Raw genomic sequence first — 18,024 nt, forward strand, 5'->3', positions numbered from 1 at the left:
ATATTGAAATCTTATTATCTGGATTATTTTAATCTAAACTTTATATATATCTGCAGATATATATATATATATATAGTAATTATTAGATGTATAATAATTATAGTAATTATTATTGCAAGTCAAGATAATTGTTAAATTATACAGAACTGCAATATTATAACTTAATAAATGCATACTAAATAATTTAGTAAATACATTATTAAATAGACATAAACTGTGTTAATAATTTTGTTATTCTGTTGATTCATAAAACTTATTTTTATAGTACTACTATGTCATTAGTTTGTTGTTCATTAATGCATAATTAGAATTGTTATCACTACATATACATTATTTTATTTCTATTATAATGTGTCATATAAACACAATGCTGTTCTATCATTTAATTTTATCAGTTTGCATTTATTAAGTCATTAAAACATGTTAGTTTTCTTTTATGTTAAATAAAATATAGCAAATATCAAATATCATATGTTTAAGGCTGATTAAAATACTGAATTAGTTATTGTTTTAAAGCTATACAAGATATTAAATGAAAATATTTAGGCTAAAGGTTTTTGTAAAAGTATTCTACCTTTCAGTGTTCAGATTATTGAAATAATTGTTTAATTTTTACCTTGATAACATTAAGAAAAAATCTTGTAAATTAAAACTATAATTAACAGTATGAATTTAAAAGCTAAATTATTAGTTTTGCTTGTGTTTATTTATAAATAAATTGAATTTACTCATTAATTTAAATTTAGGAAAAATACTTTGGAAATACATTATTTTTAAAGACATTTGATATACGTATCTTTGGATTATTATAATGTATAAGAAAATAGATTTCAGGATACTTATTAGGAAAATCAAAATCATTCTTGTTTTCTGTTAAATAAAAGTTACAGAAGTTAGCATGCTTAATTGTAAAACTCTTCTTATCAGTTTTTAGAACTCATTCCTTCCTAAGATCTCTATAATAAAAACTATATTACTATTATTTGAATTTATAAAGTTATATTAAAACATTTAACAATAAAAATAAAGAATATACGTTATTTTTATTTATTTTTAATATTCAAAATTACAGATGATTTCACTAAGACAATAAGAGCTTTTCCAGTACAACTGAAATGTAACAATATTTTTATCTTTCCAAAATGCTTACAGAGTTTACTAATTCTGGAGATTAATATAATTGCTAATTAATAGTAATTAATAATCATTAATTAGTTTTCACTAGTAGGTAGTAAATATCCCACAGGTTTTTCTGTCATTGGGTGCGGTCAACAACTGTACAGTTTTTCTATTTTCATAAAAGGAGGTACATTTTGGATTTAAATAGTTGGCATTTGTAATTTCTAGATGGCAATAGAAAGGCTATAAAAAAACAAATTCATCAGTGACTATACTTCTTCAATTTATTCTTTGTTATATCATAGAATTTTTCTAAAAATTTCATAGTTAAGCAACACTCAATTTATTAAAAATTGATGATAAAATTCGAAAAGAGCATAAATTTTATATAAAGTAGTCAATTCAGTTCATTTTAAGTTCTTAATAAATTATTCATTATATTTGATACTGAAGTATACTATTAAAATATTTTACATGAATATATGCAAAAGCAGAATAGCTATAACAAAAAGCTAAATGTTATTGTTTAATTAAACATATAAATAATATTTTTTTTCAAGTATTGGATTAGACAGAGGTCACGTATAGCCTATTAAAGGCTATCATTAACCTATAGGAAATTGCGACTTCACACAGATGAATGGAGATTTTTTCGTAACAAAAGATGTGTTTTATGTTCTATATGCTGTTAAATGTTAATTATCATTGGAAATTTTTAAAATTTTAATACATTTCATTTATTATAATTTATTTGCAATGCATGCTGTTTCATTATTGCTGTTAATATAGAATGACTTTTTAATTTGAATGATTAATGTAGTTGTTTATATTTTCTTAATGCAATTTTTATTCAATGATATTTTTATGTTTGTATTGTAAAGATATGAAGATAGATTAAAACAAATTCTAAGAACACTTTTGTATGACTATTAAACTTATTGTTAGGTTCTGTAACTTGAATAGTTTTCTGATTTAATTATTTAATATAAAAGTATTTATTAAGTCATATTTTACCTAAGATTTCTCTCTTATGAATTAAAATATTATTGTTTTTATATATAGTCTCCTTCCATGTTATGAATTGGAACCACATTTAATAATTAGTATATTAATTGTTAATCTATTCTACATTTGATTTATATGTAAATAATAAAGTTACTTTTACAATTAAAACTCCATTTACTGTATTTACTCGCGTATAGGACGAGGTGTAACTTTAAAGATCAAAACAAAGGAAATTAGATTTATTAATACAATTCTAATTTTATTTCAATTAATCACAAGTAAAACAGTACTTTAGGGAAAGAAACTTATCTTCAGATATGTTACAAATTTAAAAAAGTCCCAGAACTATAGTAACCATGTAATAATTTGAAAGTGGAAAAGGCACTTGCAAACATTTACTAATTCATAAAATTATATATATGTTATGGACAAAGTGATTAATCGAGCATTATTCATAATGCCTGGTCATTATGAATAATGACCAAAAAGGGCGGGCAGTGTAATAAATATTGATTAATTTATCAAATTGACCGGTCATTATGAATACTGCTATCATCTAGTCGGGCAAAGTGATGATAATAAGTTGAGGAATCATCATCCGACATACACTAGCTAATCGGCACTCAGTTGGGTGTGCATATCGTGTTTAGTACCGAAATTAAAATTTGATTAAAAAACCTCCACTTATTTCATTTAGAAATATTTATTTTTTGTGAATTATTTCAAATTATTTTAAAAAGAACATGTAATCTTTTACAGGACATTTTACATTTACTTTTACATTTAATTAACTATATTAATTAAATGGCAAAATTTCACCTATGTGCACCATCTTGGCAGTGGTCGTGACTGACTGTGCTCTCGACGGATTTCTCCCGGAGGGGAGCCGCCAATTGTTTAACATTACTAGATATTGATACATGTGTTCAAGAACTACCGTGAATAAATAACTAGTGACGTTAAACAATCGGTGGCCTGCCGGCAGCTCCCCTCCGGGAGGGATCTGTCGAGAGCACAAACAGTGGCGACTACCGCCAAATTCAGTACTAAATGCAATACGCACACAACTGAGTGTCGATTGGCTAGCGTATGTCGTATGATCACTCCTCAACTTATTATCACTTTGCCTGACTAGGTGATAGCAGTATTCATAATGACTGGTCAATTTGATTTATTGAAATTTATTACAATGCCTGATTTTGATGGTCATTATTCATAATGCCTGTATTAATCACTTTGTCCATAACATATACATTAATAACTCCTAAAAGAAGTTATTAATTTATTCAACAGTATTTTCAGAGGAGAAATCTGGGTGTAATTTTTAATTATTTAAACTCTAGTGAAGCAATGTTTTGTCTCATACCTATAGTGTTATATCTAGTTTAATATAAATGATTTTATATGTTATTGATTTATATTAATCTTAAATTTAAGGATATGAAACTTATGCTTTGTATGCTGAATGTTTATGGATTAAAATTGATTAAATGTTTTACTTGTGTAGTAATGGTACTTGTTAAAATATCATAACGACAATACCCATTAAGAATAATTATTGCTTAGGTTTTTACTTTTTAAAGAATTAGGAAATATTTGCTATGTACAGTACTTTTTAAAAAATGATATGAGATTGACTAATTTATCAATCTGTATACATATAATTATGGTATGATCATTATAATCTGTTGTTTAAATTATTTATATTTGACCAAAATATTCAGCAGTTACATATTTTATATTTATTTGAAAGAAATGCTTTTTATTTTTTATCTTTTTCTTGTGTAATATGAAAAAATTTTGAGAAATATCAAGAAATAGTCTATATTACAACATTACAGTCTACTAAACAAAATATTTTGATATTTTATATACTATATTATTTTATATGCGCAACATACATAAATTGTGTAAATTAATATAACGTATAAAAATACACATTTTCACATCAAAAAAAAAAAATACTTTTTTACATGTGTATATTTGTATAAATTGTCATGATAAAATAAAATTTAAGATTTGCTATTTGATTTATATATCAAGATTTTTGAAATATCCTTAGTTGCAGTTTATTTACTCTTCTAAAAAATTTATACGGAATTTTAGTCTACTTTTAATTTGTCTAGTTTCGGTTAAAATATTTTAAGCTTATTAATTACTGGGCAGTCTTTACACTTTTTATTAATTATCTATTATAATAGTATGTTTTGTTGAGTAATGCTTTTATCTATTTAGTATTTTATCAAATGTACCAATGTCATTAACTATTTAATATATAATTACTCAGCATTTTATTTTATACTCTGTAATTTTTGTTGTTTTGCATTTACTGGAGAGAGATGCCTTGTTACATTAGTATAAGTAGTTAATCCGGTTATACTTTTCTGATTATCATTATTCGAATATTTAGTTCACTATATGCAGTTTATTTGTAATTTCAAATAAAAAATATAGTAAGTAAAAATATATATATTTTTAAGTTTTCTTAAATTAATTTTTAATATGGCAATTACTTTTAAGAAATTTTATGATTCAGTTTGGACAATTTGCTGAAAATATACACACACTCATAAAATATATACCGTATTTTACGGACTATAAGACGCTACAGACTATAAGACGCACTTTAATTTTTAAGCAAATTTTTTTTTTAAATACCTATAAGATGCTACGGAGTATAAGACGCACCTGAATTTTGAAGGCAATTTTTCGAAGAAAAAAGTGTGTCTTATAGTTCGTAAAATACGGTATTTATGTATAATATATATTAGATGAGATCTATATTAGTATGGCTGCGTTTCTTTATCCAGCGAGTGTAGCGAAATGACGTCACGAGCAGTTTCGGCCAATTAGAAAGCAGTTTCGGTGTGTTTGTTGTAAAGCACTTCTCGAGCGCTGCATAAAGAAATGCAGGGTATATCAAATTTGCATTGGATAAGCAATAAGCAATCTTTTTGAGAACTTACAGATCATATTACAGATTGACTTTTAATAAAAAAAATTAAAATATACATGTTTTCATAATCATGTTTTTTGAAATTTGAATGGGATTAAAACCTGGTTGTGTAAAGTGTACTTTTTTATATTTGTTATTTCGGATAAAAATTAATATTTTGCGAAGAGAAGTATGAATAGATGAAACCATATAACAATTTTATAGTATTCATTTTCCAGCTAAATTATAATAACATTTTCTTTTACATTCATAATTAAAAGTTTTGATTTTATTTTTGTCATAAATAAAACAAAAAACCATTGTTGTAATTTCAAAATAAAATTTATTCTCATTGAATTCTTTGTTTTTAATCATAATGAGTTAATTTTTGTCATAAGTAAAAAATAACTTAAAGTTTTAATAATAATCAAATGTAAAAATAATCAATATATAAAGAAACAAATATTCAATTATTTTCAATTGGTAAAAAAAGTTAAAGTTCATGAAATGTACAAACGAGAATTAAAGCAAATAGCCTAATTAAACAGTATGTTTATATAATTTAATATAAACTTGATGGTAATAAAACATAATTTACAATATAAATAGAACATTAAAACACAACCAAATTTATGAACTTAATTATGTATCTGTCTTTTCTATAAATTATTCTATAAATTAACATCCTACATAATTTATTTTCAAAAATGATTTTAAGTTCTATAAATGTGTTAGTATTTTAAGATGAATATCTAATAATTATTTTAAAATATGATAGTACATATATTTTTTTATTTTGGTTTTTTGTTGGGAGCAAATGTTTTGTACTTTATGGGTTATTTATTATACAAAGATAAATATAAACATTCTTTATTAGAGGTCTTTCTTAAATTTATTCTTATTTTAATTATTTTAATATCTTAAATTACTGTAATGTTATATACAGGTTAACCAAAAAGTTTTAGATGTAGATTTTTAAAGACGAAAATAATACTTAAATTTTAAAAATTGTTTTACTAAAGTATATGCACCTTTGTTGGGCTGAAATTTGAAAAAATTGTAGATCTTTAAATTTTCACTGTTGTCCATCCATCCATCTTTCCTTAATCTGAAAGTGTTAGATAGATAACTGGCACAGTTCTATTGTTAAAGAAAAAGTATGATGTAGAGGGATAAGTCACTACTAGTTTGTGGTGGAGAGCATATATTTTAAATTAAATAAATTAAACATATGATTTAAAATTGCAGCCCGGCATTGTGATGATGTCACAATAAATAATTGCTCATTTTCTGTTACTTTAGCCTGTTTGTTGGGTAAATCCGTTATTTCATATGCAAAGAATTCCGGATACTTCAAAAAATGTTCCTAAATGGTTTCTCACATCTATTTTATTGAGCTAATGCAAACTATTCTGTAGAAGTTAGAATAAGTTGTTGTAATCACAAAACATAACCATTTACTATGCAGTAAATTTTTATTATTTTGATATGTTCGGTTTTCTTAATCAACTTTCTTCAGAAAATATTTGAATTTTATAATTTAAAAAGAACAAAGCTGCTACTTACCAGAGAATAGGTGGCAGCTTTGTTCTTTTTAAATTATAAAATTCAAATATCTCCTGAAGATCAGTTTAGAAGAATGAAGATATTAGAATCATAAATATGTACTGCATAGTTAACGGGTTATATTTTGTGGTTAATGCTGATGCAATTACAGAAGGATCTAAGTTGTAATCTGAAGGCTCAAAATTGACAGATGTGTGTGGCACAAAACATCTCATCCAAATTTCAAGAATTTTTACTAAGTGTCAAAGATGTGTATGGTCTAGCATTGTTATACTAGATAGCCACATTCTTGCTAATGCTGGTCATATTTCTTTGATGACTACCATCAGGTCATCAAAGAAATATGGCCTGAATTTGAAGTAAGAAAAAGGAATTGTATGCTCATCATAACTTTTTCAGATATTAACTAACTTTTGACTTGAATTGCAGAGTCGAAAGGCTTTTCTATAAATGTCACAGTTGGTGTCCTTATCATACATTGATCTCCTCATCTGGAAACCATTAAATGCAATGTTTCCTCTTACTCTTTTTAACAGAGAAAAGGGAAAGGTTGTCAGTGACCTGAACCCTTGCTTATGGTCGCTGTTCAGTCAGGACCTTATTTCCAGTGCCTCTTCCACCTCCTTATTTCTCTTTTCCCCAGATTTACTCACTATCGCCAGGGATGATAGCATCCAATTTGGAAACCACTGGTAAAAATCATGGCAGTCAACTGTCATATTCTTGATCTATTTATCAATTACATAATATATTTATTTTTTAGAGTAATTTCTTTGATCATTATCTTTATTCATAGTTTGTGTGTGTGTGCGCTTGTGTGTGTGTATGCATTTATATATAATTGCTTCTCTAAACTTAAAATACAGTGGATTTTGGATTAATTGGTATACATTGAGATGTGAACAAGTTGGTCTAATTAAGCAGCTGCCCCAGTTATGGAAAGTTCACATAGAGTTAAGTTTCAGAATCATGTATGCATTCTTATTGGTATAAAGAACTGCTAAACTGTTCATTTTAAGGTCCATAAAGTTTCAAGGCTTTGTACTTTTACAATAACTAAAAGCTTCCATTTATCATTTTCTGATATGCTGATATATGTGAACAGTATAATACATTTATGACACAAAATAAATATCTTCTAACTATTAACACTGGAGTGAGTAATAAACAGTCACAAACAAAACTTTTTTACCAGTGTTGTACTTACTGAAAATTTTAGTAGGTTTTTGTGTCAAGTACAACACTGGTAAAAAGGTTTTGTTTGTGACTGTTTATTACATTTATACGATTCATTGCTTTCATTAAATTAATCACTTAAACAAAACAACACACTTAGGATCCCTAGTGTGTTTCATTTTGTTTGGGCGTTTAATTTTGAAACTTATGGTAATGGAGAATTTAAAGAAATTTAATACAAAAAATTTTAAGGACTATGAAAACCTTGATGAGGATGGAGCACAACTCCAAATTATTCATTTCATATACTATTGAACTGAAACAATTGAAGCATCTCCAAATAAAACAGTCTTGTTGGCATTTACGTTCATTTGTTTCATAATTTTTAAAATTGTTCTCATTATTATTATTAGTTCTATATAGAAATATATTTATTTGATTGTTCAAATAACTATTGCTGGATTACATTTTGGTTATAAAGTGATTGGCTAAACAATGTAACTTGACTAAAAGGTAGGCAGTTAGACTTTCATCTTGTTCCAAATTTAATAATTAGATATAAATTTAGATTAGACTAAATAATTTAAAAGTTTATTTTTTATTTTAAATTATTCATTAGATTTAAGAATTTTGAACTATTTAAATCTGATAAGACCTGTAGTTTTGCATTATGTTTTGAGAAAGATCAGAAAATGAAATATTTTCTGATGTGTGCTAATTAGGAATAAATGTATTTAAATTATCAGAATTGTGTTGCAAAGTAAAGTTAAATTGTTATATAATTTAATATGAAGCTCAAAATGTAATTTATTTTATGTTGCTGCAAAAGAAAAGTAGTTGAAACTATATTGGAGAGGGTATTAATCAAAATACGTAAATGAAATATGGTGTTTAGTTTCAAAACTGACAAAGTTCACTAACATTAATTTTTCAGATTTGAAACATAATGGCTGTGTATATTGCTGATTTTGAAACTATATCAATTTTCATCATTTTTTTTCTATTTTGTGGCTAGTTTAGAAACTTATAACAATTGTATTTTTCTGCCTTTCTCAAGTAATAAGGTAAAATAATCGAATTTTTTTTTGAAATTGTGGATTTGGCTGTTTTTGAAACTATAGTTCATATGGCTAATTTGTAAAGAAAGATGCTATAGCAAATTTATAATCAAAGATTTATTTCATAATGCTTTTATGATAAGGCAAGTCATACATTGATGGAATACTTATTAATTGATAAGATGATATAAGTTGTGTGAAAGAAAGAAAATTATTTATCATTTTATCAAACATATGTTTACATAATTTTTCCCCCACTGTGTCTAAAAAATTTAATTTTTAATTTTATTTGAGATGAAAATTACTTAGATTAATATATTATTTTTAATTTCTTTTGATTGACAATATTAGAATTGTATAAGATATGAGATAATGCATTAGTATTTTATTTTTTTAATACATCAATTGCAATAAATTCTTAATTATATAGATCAGATAAACACAATATCAAATATGTAGCTATATCCAAAATTATAGTTACTTAAATGTAATTGTTAAGTTACTGTAATAAGAAAATGGAGAAATGATTATTTATTTATTTACAGTGGTATAAGTCATGTGTACAAACAAACATGTATGAGATCATACTCATGCAACCAAAATAAGTTCATATTTTGTGTTAATAACTTTATATGAAAGTTTTATTTTATTATATAGCAATTTAACTTTAAATTAATTTCATTTCGGAATCTAAATACTGAAAAAATGATTAAATTTTTATTAATATTTTCAGATGGATCTGCATGTTATCTGCAAACCAAAGTTAATTGGTTTAACAATAAAATTATTTGTTTGTGTTTCATGTTTAACGAAAGTTAAGTTTAATTTTAGCTCGATTTTTGCTCGTGATTATTAAAAAAATTTTAATTCATACTAAATAAATTTATTAAAAGAAGTTATCATTTTAAGGTTATCGGTGCTTAAATAGTTTACTTTCATTGTCATTATTAAGTGATTATCTATGAAGTAATTATATTTAAAATGTTTTTGTAGTCTTTGATAGTTATGGAAAAAATTTTTGATTTGCTTTGTAATTAAGCGATATTTTTCTTCTCTAAACTCATCTATTAAATGAACGTGAATTTTTTAAGTTTCTGATAAGAAAACTGAAGGGTATATTAGTATTGTTATTGATTAAAATATTTAAAAGTAACCTTGACAGTTATCTTTTGATGTATGTTTTATTAAAGTAGGTCACTCTTACATTGATAAGTTTTATATTAACAAAATTTTTACTGGGTGAAGAAAATTTTTCAAGATTTTTTCTTGCCTTATTAAAAGTTTGGGATATGTTGATATATTTATAACTAATATTTCAGTTTTTATTCATATTTAATTTTGAATTTAAAATTATATTTTTGTTAATATTAAGTATTTTAAATTTATAATTTTTCTCATAAAATTAATTATGCTTAAAATTGTTTTACTATTTATATGCAATTAATTTTGTTTAAAAATTGAAATAGGCCTAATTTCTTATTTCCATTTTCAATGTTTGAATAATGAAGTTAACATACCAGTTTAAATGCACTAAATTAAAAATTGTGTGTTCTTACTAAGATTTGATTTTAAAAATTACATTTATTTTAAAGTTAAAATTTTATTAATAATCCCAGTTTTATTTTAATGCATAAATAGTTTGTGAGATGGCAAAAATAACAGATTTTGAATATACTTGGTCATGTATAAAACAGACACCATATATAGAGGTACTGTACTTTGACACACTATTAAATCTTACTGTTTAAAATAGACTTGGGATGTTTTTCAGGATTTTCATCTTCTCTTCAGCAAACTAAACATACTATTCCTATATTAGATTACAAATATACATTTTAAATACAAAATTTTTTCATAATTTGCCTATATAACCCCTTCACTTATATAAGACATTTTTGATTTGTCGCAACTTCCTTATTTTCAGAAATTGTATATTTTAGTTGTTTTTATGGTCCTTCAACCATGGTTGCCCAACTGAAGATTGAATCTAGTAGCACATTTTTTGTTAAGTGCCCAGGTGTTCTAGTACTTGACATAGTTTTGTAGTCCTGGATGAGTGACCAATCAAGCATAGGATTTATTTTACACATTTGTATCGTAGTTATTGATGTTTGGACACATTTTTGTTCTCAACTTTGATATTTTTGAGTGTCTCTGAAATAAAGTGTGTAATTTGTATAATTGTTCTTTTATGATCAATAACTTTGTTCCCTAACAGTGAGATGTAGTATTGTCTGAATTTATTATGTATGATAGTTGCCTGCATGCTTCATGTCTGTTTCAAGTTTTCTGATGATGTGGTATATGCAAACGATAATGAATTTATTCAATGCTTATGTCCAGAGGTTGAAGCATGGTTTTCTGACCTTGGTGGTCAGTGACTGGATTGCCATTGAAGCACTTTGGTTGGGTTGTTTGTGAGCATAATAGTGATCCTGGCACTGAGTGGTACTTGTCAGTTTTGTGTTTATCACTTGTGTCCAAGGGAGATTGTGGCAGATTGTTTTAAACATGGCTATCTGCTTAACCCATAAGGTCAGACCTTGTTATTCCAGATGATCTAGTTGGTGTTATTCTGAGAATGTTCACAATAATTTTTTTCTCCACAACACAGATGTGTTTTTATACCTAAACTCTAGTGTTTATAAATCAGCTGTCTGTAACATAGAGAGCAGATAATGTTCAGTAGCTATACATTCTGGGACAGATTGCTTGAGGGTCACACTTACAAGGGGTCCATCAATCCTTGCCATTCTCAAACTGTTTGATTCTTTAATATGTTATAGTACAGTTATCCAACTAATACATGATAATGTAATTTTTGTCCATGTGTGATGGTTTGCAAGATATCAACATTTAAAGTTTTCTGTTTTGGTTATATACTGAGTTTGTAAAAATTAATCATGGGCGAGTGTAGTTGAATGAGTAAGATGGCTAATTGGCAAGTTTGATATCACAGCTTCCTGCTTTTCTTTCAAATTTTTCTTTAAAGCAATCTTTTCTTGTAATAATGCAGTCATGAATTATTATATATATTAGACTAAAAACATATAATTTTATAATTGCAAATAAATATAATATACTTTCAAACTAAAAACTGTAAAAAACACACTAATTTATTATTCAATGGATAAACAAAAATTGCTCTAGAATTCTGTAAGGAATTTTATTTGTATATTATACAAAAGTATATTGGCATCATAATTTCATCACTATAACTGAGAATCTTGTTGTGAATGAAAATTTTTATACATATTTAGATGGTAAATATCAAACAATATTTAAAACAAAGCACCAATTAACACTATGTACATTTATTAAAAACAACGTCTTTACAAGAGCATGGTTTTTTTCTATGTTATCTGAGGGAAGCAGATATTATTAACATTTAAAAATGTTGATGTATCCTCAGTCAATTTCAATGCATAGCAAGCATATCATTGGAAGAAAAACTGATGCTCTCAATAGGTACAAAAGACGCAAGTGAATTTTAATTGTGTTCTCTTCTGTGGCCATATAAAATAACATGTTTTTGGCCAAATATATATATATATATATATATATATATATATATGAACTGATTACTGGTTGTAGAAAAAAAAAACAATCTCTGCACAAATGTTTTCTAACTCCTGAGTTCTTCAGCTGTGACAATGGTTACCTAATGGAACATCATTTGGAACAAATGTTAATTTATAAAAGTTTTTAAAATTATGTTTTCTTTTAAAAACTTTTATAAATTCATGTTTGTTTCGAACGATGTTCCATTGGGTAACCATCGTTGCACCTGAAGAACAGCTTGGGAGTTAGAAAACATTTGTGCAGAGATTGTTTTTTGTTTTCTACACATTGGTAATTGGTTCTGTGTTAATTATTCAAAAGAAAAAATGGCAGGAAGCTGCAACATTGACTTTGCCAATCAGCCTTCTTACTTTTTGACTATACTTGCCTGAAATTTGTTTTTACAAACTCAGTATAACCAAAACAGAAAACTTTAAATGTTGATATCTTGCAAACTCTTGTGCATTGGCAACAATTACCATACCATGTATTAGTTGAATAAAGTAAAAAATCAAACAATTTGAGGAGAGCAAGTGTTAATGGTTTCCTTGTTAGCTTTATTACTTTCCATAGATCTTACTTAAGACTGATACACAGACACTGGTATATCTGACAGGCATAACTGAACAGGCATGCCTGTCCAGTATACCTGAATGTGAGAATGACAGAACTATCAGTTTTGTTATCCACACATTCAGGTATACTAGTACTGTACATCTATACTTGACTCTAGATAGATGACCCTGCTGGTTACTTATGCTCCCACCAGCATTGCTCTTTAGTTCATTGGAACTAATGAACTATCTCATGTTAACAAGGTAATGATTACAATGAGGTTATTATAATATATTTTATAAAACAATAATTAACTTTATTGTTTGGTAGTTATTTTGTATTTTTAACACAAAGCAAATTTTGTTGATATTGATAATTCAGACAAAATATTTGAAGAAAATTTTTATTGTACTAATATAATCTGAATATTTCATTAAAAAAAGAATTTCTTTGTATTGTAGATCAGAGATATTAATGAAAAATAATATCTTTGAATCACATTTTTGAATTACTAAAAAGTATTTATATAAGTATAAGCCTAAATCTCTGGATTATTTTTGGGTTATGTTAAAGCTTAATTACTTCTTCATTAAATTAATTATTATTAAAATTTGAGCCATCTTATATAAATATTAATTTTAGTTGATTCCAGATCAGTTTTGCTTTTATTCCAGAATTTTCAAAATTATTTAATTAAAATTTAAAATTAGTTTCTAATTATTAATATTTATGTAAGATGGCAGCCAACTATTTACTTTTAGCCAAATTTTGATGATGATTAATTAAAAACTAGCTGTAATATAACAAGGAAAATCTAGCAATTGAGGCTCATGTTTGGTAATTAGTTTGGGTTTTAGTTGTATTAATAGTTATGAAATCTTATTTAAAGGTTATAAAAGAATATTTGAATGCTTATTTCAAATGCTAAAATATATTTTAAAACATGATTTTGAATATTTTGATTACAATTTATTAATTAAATAAAAAGTATTGATAAATTTATTTATTAATGAATTATAGAATTTTATTAAACGACTGTAACGGTTTTTGAAAAAGGTTATTAAAAATAACTGAAAACGTTTAAATTGTAGCAAAAAACGGCTGTGTATAAAAAGGTGTCGAAGAGTTTGTGTTATTAAACTGAGTTAATTTATTGATTTAAATAAAATTCTGAGTATATTTTCTGTTTAAATTGCAAAAAGTAAGTTATAAATTTTAATTTATTTTGATTTTAAATTTGATAAAGTTAATTTTCCTTATATTCTTACAATAATAATAATATACAGTTCAAATTTACAAACACTGCTCATGAATAATAATCATATAATTATTAACGTTTTGTGAATATAAATTCTTAATATAAATTGTTGTTAAAAATGTAATAATAATTGAATTTAATCAAAAAATAAATCTAATAAATTTATATAAAATTTGAAATTTATCAATTAAATTAGAAATTACAGGAAATAATTGAATCATTTCCTTTATTAAATGTAGTCTTCACTTGACAATAATTTTACTCGTGGAAATTATTTTTGTGTAAGCTATAGGTGGACTTCCTTATTAAGTATTAAATACAATTAAAATTGTATTATTTTAGAAACAAATCTCGATTTTTAAATCTAAAAAAATAATAATATATTTAAAGTTATATTATATAATTTAGGAATAATGATTTTATTTTTCAGGGATGTGAATTTTCCCAAGAGTTATTAATGCCTCATTTATTCACACGATGAAGAAATTTTTTAAATTTGAAACTAAAAATGAAATATCTACAAAAGAAACTAATACCTTCATTGGTAAAACATTTACTGTAGGAAAGTTTAATGTTACTGTAGATGATGTAATTGCTGAAGGTAAGCATTTTAATCTAGTCAACTTTAGTTAGGTAGATTTTTTTAATAACTTTTTAAATTATTGTAAAAATGCCAATATAATTTATTTTAAATCTTACAAAATAAACAGGAAGTTTGTAACCACTTTTAATATAAACACCAGCTGTTATTTTAGAGAAAAAAAATTTCTAATATGAGTTTTTGATGTAGCTGTGTTAACAAAATGAATTTTTTACCATATGTAGAAATAGTTGCATTTCTAATGAAATAAATATATTATTTATAAACCTTTCCATTTAATTTTATTACTATACAAATAAATACTTATTTTTTATTTATGCAATGACATTTAAAGTTAAAGTATATTTATTCATTTTAAAACTATTTTCATGTAAAATAGTTACATTTAAATTATCATTTAAATCAAATTTTTATGATTTTACAAAATAATTATCTCTAATACTTTAATATTTTTTTTTATTGTGTTAAAAATATAAAAGAAAGTTTTATAAAATGTTCAAATCTATTATCATCTCTTTAAATTTACTACAATTTGTAAAATATTATATATTTTATATAAATATAAAATATAAAACAAATCCCGTAGTTTAGTTTATTAAAACTATAAATTTTGAGTTTATAGTGAAAATAGTTTTGTTTGACTCAAAAAGCATGTCTTCTTGAGTAAACAGAAACTTTGTGATAATGATCAAAGTCTATTTGAACATTGAAAATTCAAAGACAGTGCATAACTGTACGTTTACGTAAAAGGATTACAAAAATTTCATATAATTCCTATATTTTTTTATGTAATTTTATTTTTATTTTAAGTACTTTTAAATCACTTCTGTTATTTCTGTAATTTAAAGACATTTCAGACGTTTGAAATTAAAGACCAAATTTAAAATAACTAAATAAGACATAACTAAGATTGAGATTTTTAGTTTATACATTTTATTTTATTGTATATTGATTGTTTTTGTACTTTTATTTGATTCTTTCATTTTAATTTTCTTGGGAATAGTTATCACCTGCCTTTTGGCATTACTAATATATATGTTAATAAATAGATAAAATAAGATACAATACATTATATTAGAAATAGGATATACATGTGAAAGTCAACTATCCACATACTATTAATTAAATAGAAGATTAAAATAATTAAAAAAATTATCTGGTTTGACAATTAATATAAATCAACAACTAAAACCTGATAGTTATTTATTAAAACCAAATATGTAACTACTGTTGAGTTTTAGATGTTAACATTTGTATATATGTATACACACCATGCTGGGGTAGAAAAGATAGCTGGCTGAGTGCCATGGTGGGTGCAGAGTTGTCTCTAGCAGGTGCTGTAGGTAACCAAGTATGGTTATATCTATATTAATAGTTCTGGAAGAAAGGATTGAATGTGAAAGTCTAGTTAGCATAACTGGCGATGCAATCGTATAGTAAGTGGGAGTTGTGAGTTCACGATCCACTTCAATTCTTTTCCTCCAGAATCTTCTAAATTAATTATTAAAATTCTAATTTAATTATAATTATTAAATTTAGCAAGAGATGGCACCTCATGCCTCTTCTACTGCCAAATTACTTAGAATTTAATTAATAGTAATAGTAATATAGCCTGATATAATTCAGCAATCATTTGGCTTTTAATATAAATCATAAAATAATTCAGTTATCTTACCTGATTTTAGAGAGGGTAATGACCAGAACCATGAGTTAAGGTCACTACTCTCTTTTCTAATGTTTGAGAGTGGGTTGTCAGTGGTATAACAAGTTCTGTGGTTCCTCCAAACTGCCAAGGAACTTATCATACCCATTCTTTCAGTTTTCTTGATTTGAAAACAGGTACAATATGAGTATTTTGCTGAGGAATGCAACAAGAAATTCAGCATATGAATGGGACAATGGTTCATTTACTATGTATGTATGCAAGGAGGACTGTACTGTACTTCAAAGCAATGCTTTTTCAAGAAACAAGGAAATCTTTACATCTTGAAATGCCATGATAGAATGGCTTGTTCTAATAAATGAACTGAATTAATTAATGAACTTTTAACAGTGGATGAAGTTAAATGATTCTTCACAGTTTCCATATTAGTAATACAAGTTTTAAATAGCTATACATACCGAATATTAATAGAAAAAGATAATGTATACCACTGTCTATCGGTGTTATGTAAAAATAATTTCTTTTGCGAGTACTACGACAATATATAACTGTCCTCTTCAGGCAGAATTGTTCATAAAGAACAAAACATTTGAAATTCAAGAAAAAGAACTCAAACATCAACCAACATTTCTTAAAATTGCTTGTCCTTCATGCACATAGAAAATTTAAATTATACATATGCAATTTACAAGATTATACAAAAATATGATATATGTAAAAGAAAAACATCAAGAATAAAATTGGGATAAAATAAAATGCATAAATAATAATAAATTAAAAGTCAATAAACAAATAATAAATGTATAGCAATGCAATGCTGCTATGTGAGGTTTTATCAGATGCCGTGTGATTTACAACTTTAGAAGATTAAACAGTGTTATCCACAACTCAGGTATATCTAGTGTGGGAGAATTCCATCTCAACAATGCCACCATGCAACAGATCCAGATATTATGGCAAACTTCACCAGAACACATATTATCCTCAGCTCTGCCCACCTGGAACACCTCAAATGGTTGGAGGCAATTGAAATATTTAAGGCTGGATGCAGAACCACCTGCATTAATTTTAAAGAGGAGATGTCCCTTTCAGTGGCATGGCAGGTCCTAATGGACAATAGTATTTAATTTTGCAATCAGATGTAAAGTGGAATGCATACACATTTTGAAACTCATCGTGTTGTTCAATATTTAAAAGTCTTGGAGTGCATGCGCATGGGGTATCCTGGATTCGAATACTTTCAAACTGTGTTCGAATATTAATGGCCAGCTTGTATGGAATGAAGGTAGAAGCCTGAGGAAGAGCCCAGAAGGGGCTTCAAAAGCATTTGCAGTTATTGAACATAAGCACTCTGGTTATTTGGTTAAAGTAAGTCGATCCTGTGACATATATTTAACCTGGTGTGTGGTGAAGTTAAGTATTTTTGTGTTGTATAATTTTGTAAATTGTATATGTGTAATTTAAATTTTCTATATGCATGCAGGACAAGCAATTTGAAGAAATGTTGGTTGATGTTTGGGTTCTTTT

General features: G+C 25.8%; 1 protein-coding gene across 1 annotated transcript in view; it reads left to right on the forward strand.

The window, feature by feature from the left end:
• Nucleotides 1-18,024, forward strand: part of LOC136985099 (AP2-associated protein kinase 1-like) — a 66,475-nt gene that overhangs the window by 19,235 nt on the left and 29,216 nt on the right. The window contains exon 2 of the mRNA XM_067282302.1: nt 14,664-14,834. Within this exon, the coding sequence (XP_067138403.1) occupies nt 14,711-14,834 (124 nt within the window). The 5' untranslated portion in view covers nt 14,664-14,710. The remainder of the gene's footprint in view (nt 1-14,663; nt 14,835-18,024) is intronic.

This window comes from Centruroides vittatus, unplaced genomic scaffold, assembly GCF_030686945.1.
Source record: "Centruroides vittatus isolate TY-2023 unplaced genomic scaffold, ASM3068694v2 contig_950, whole genome shotgun sequence".
NCBI lineage: Eukaryota > Metazoa > Arthropoda > Arachnida > Scorpiones > Buthidae > Centruroides > Centruroides vittatus.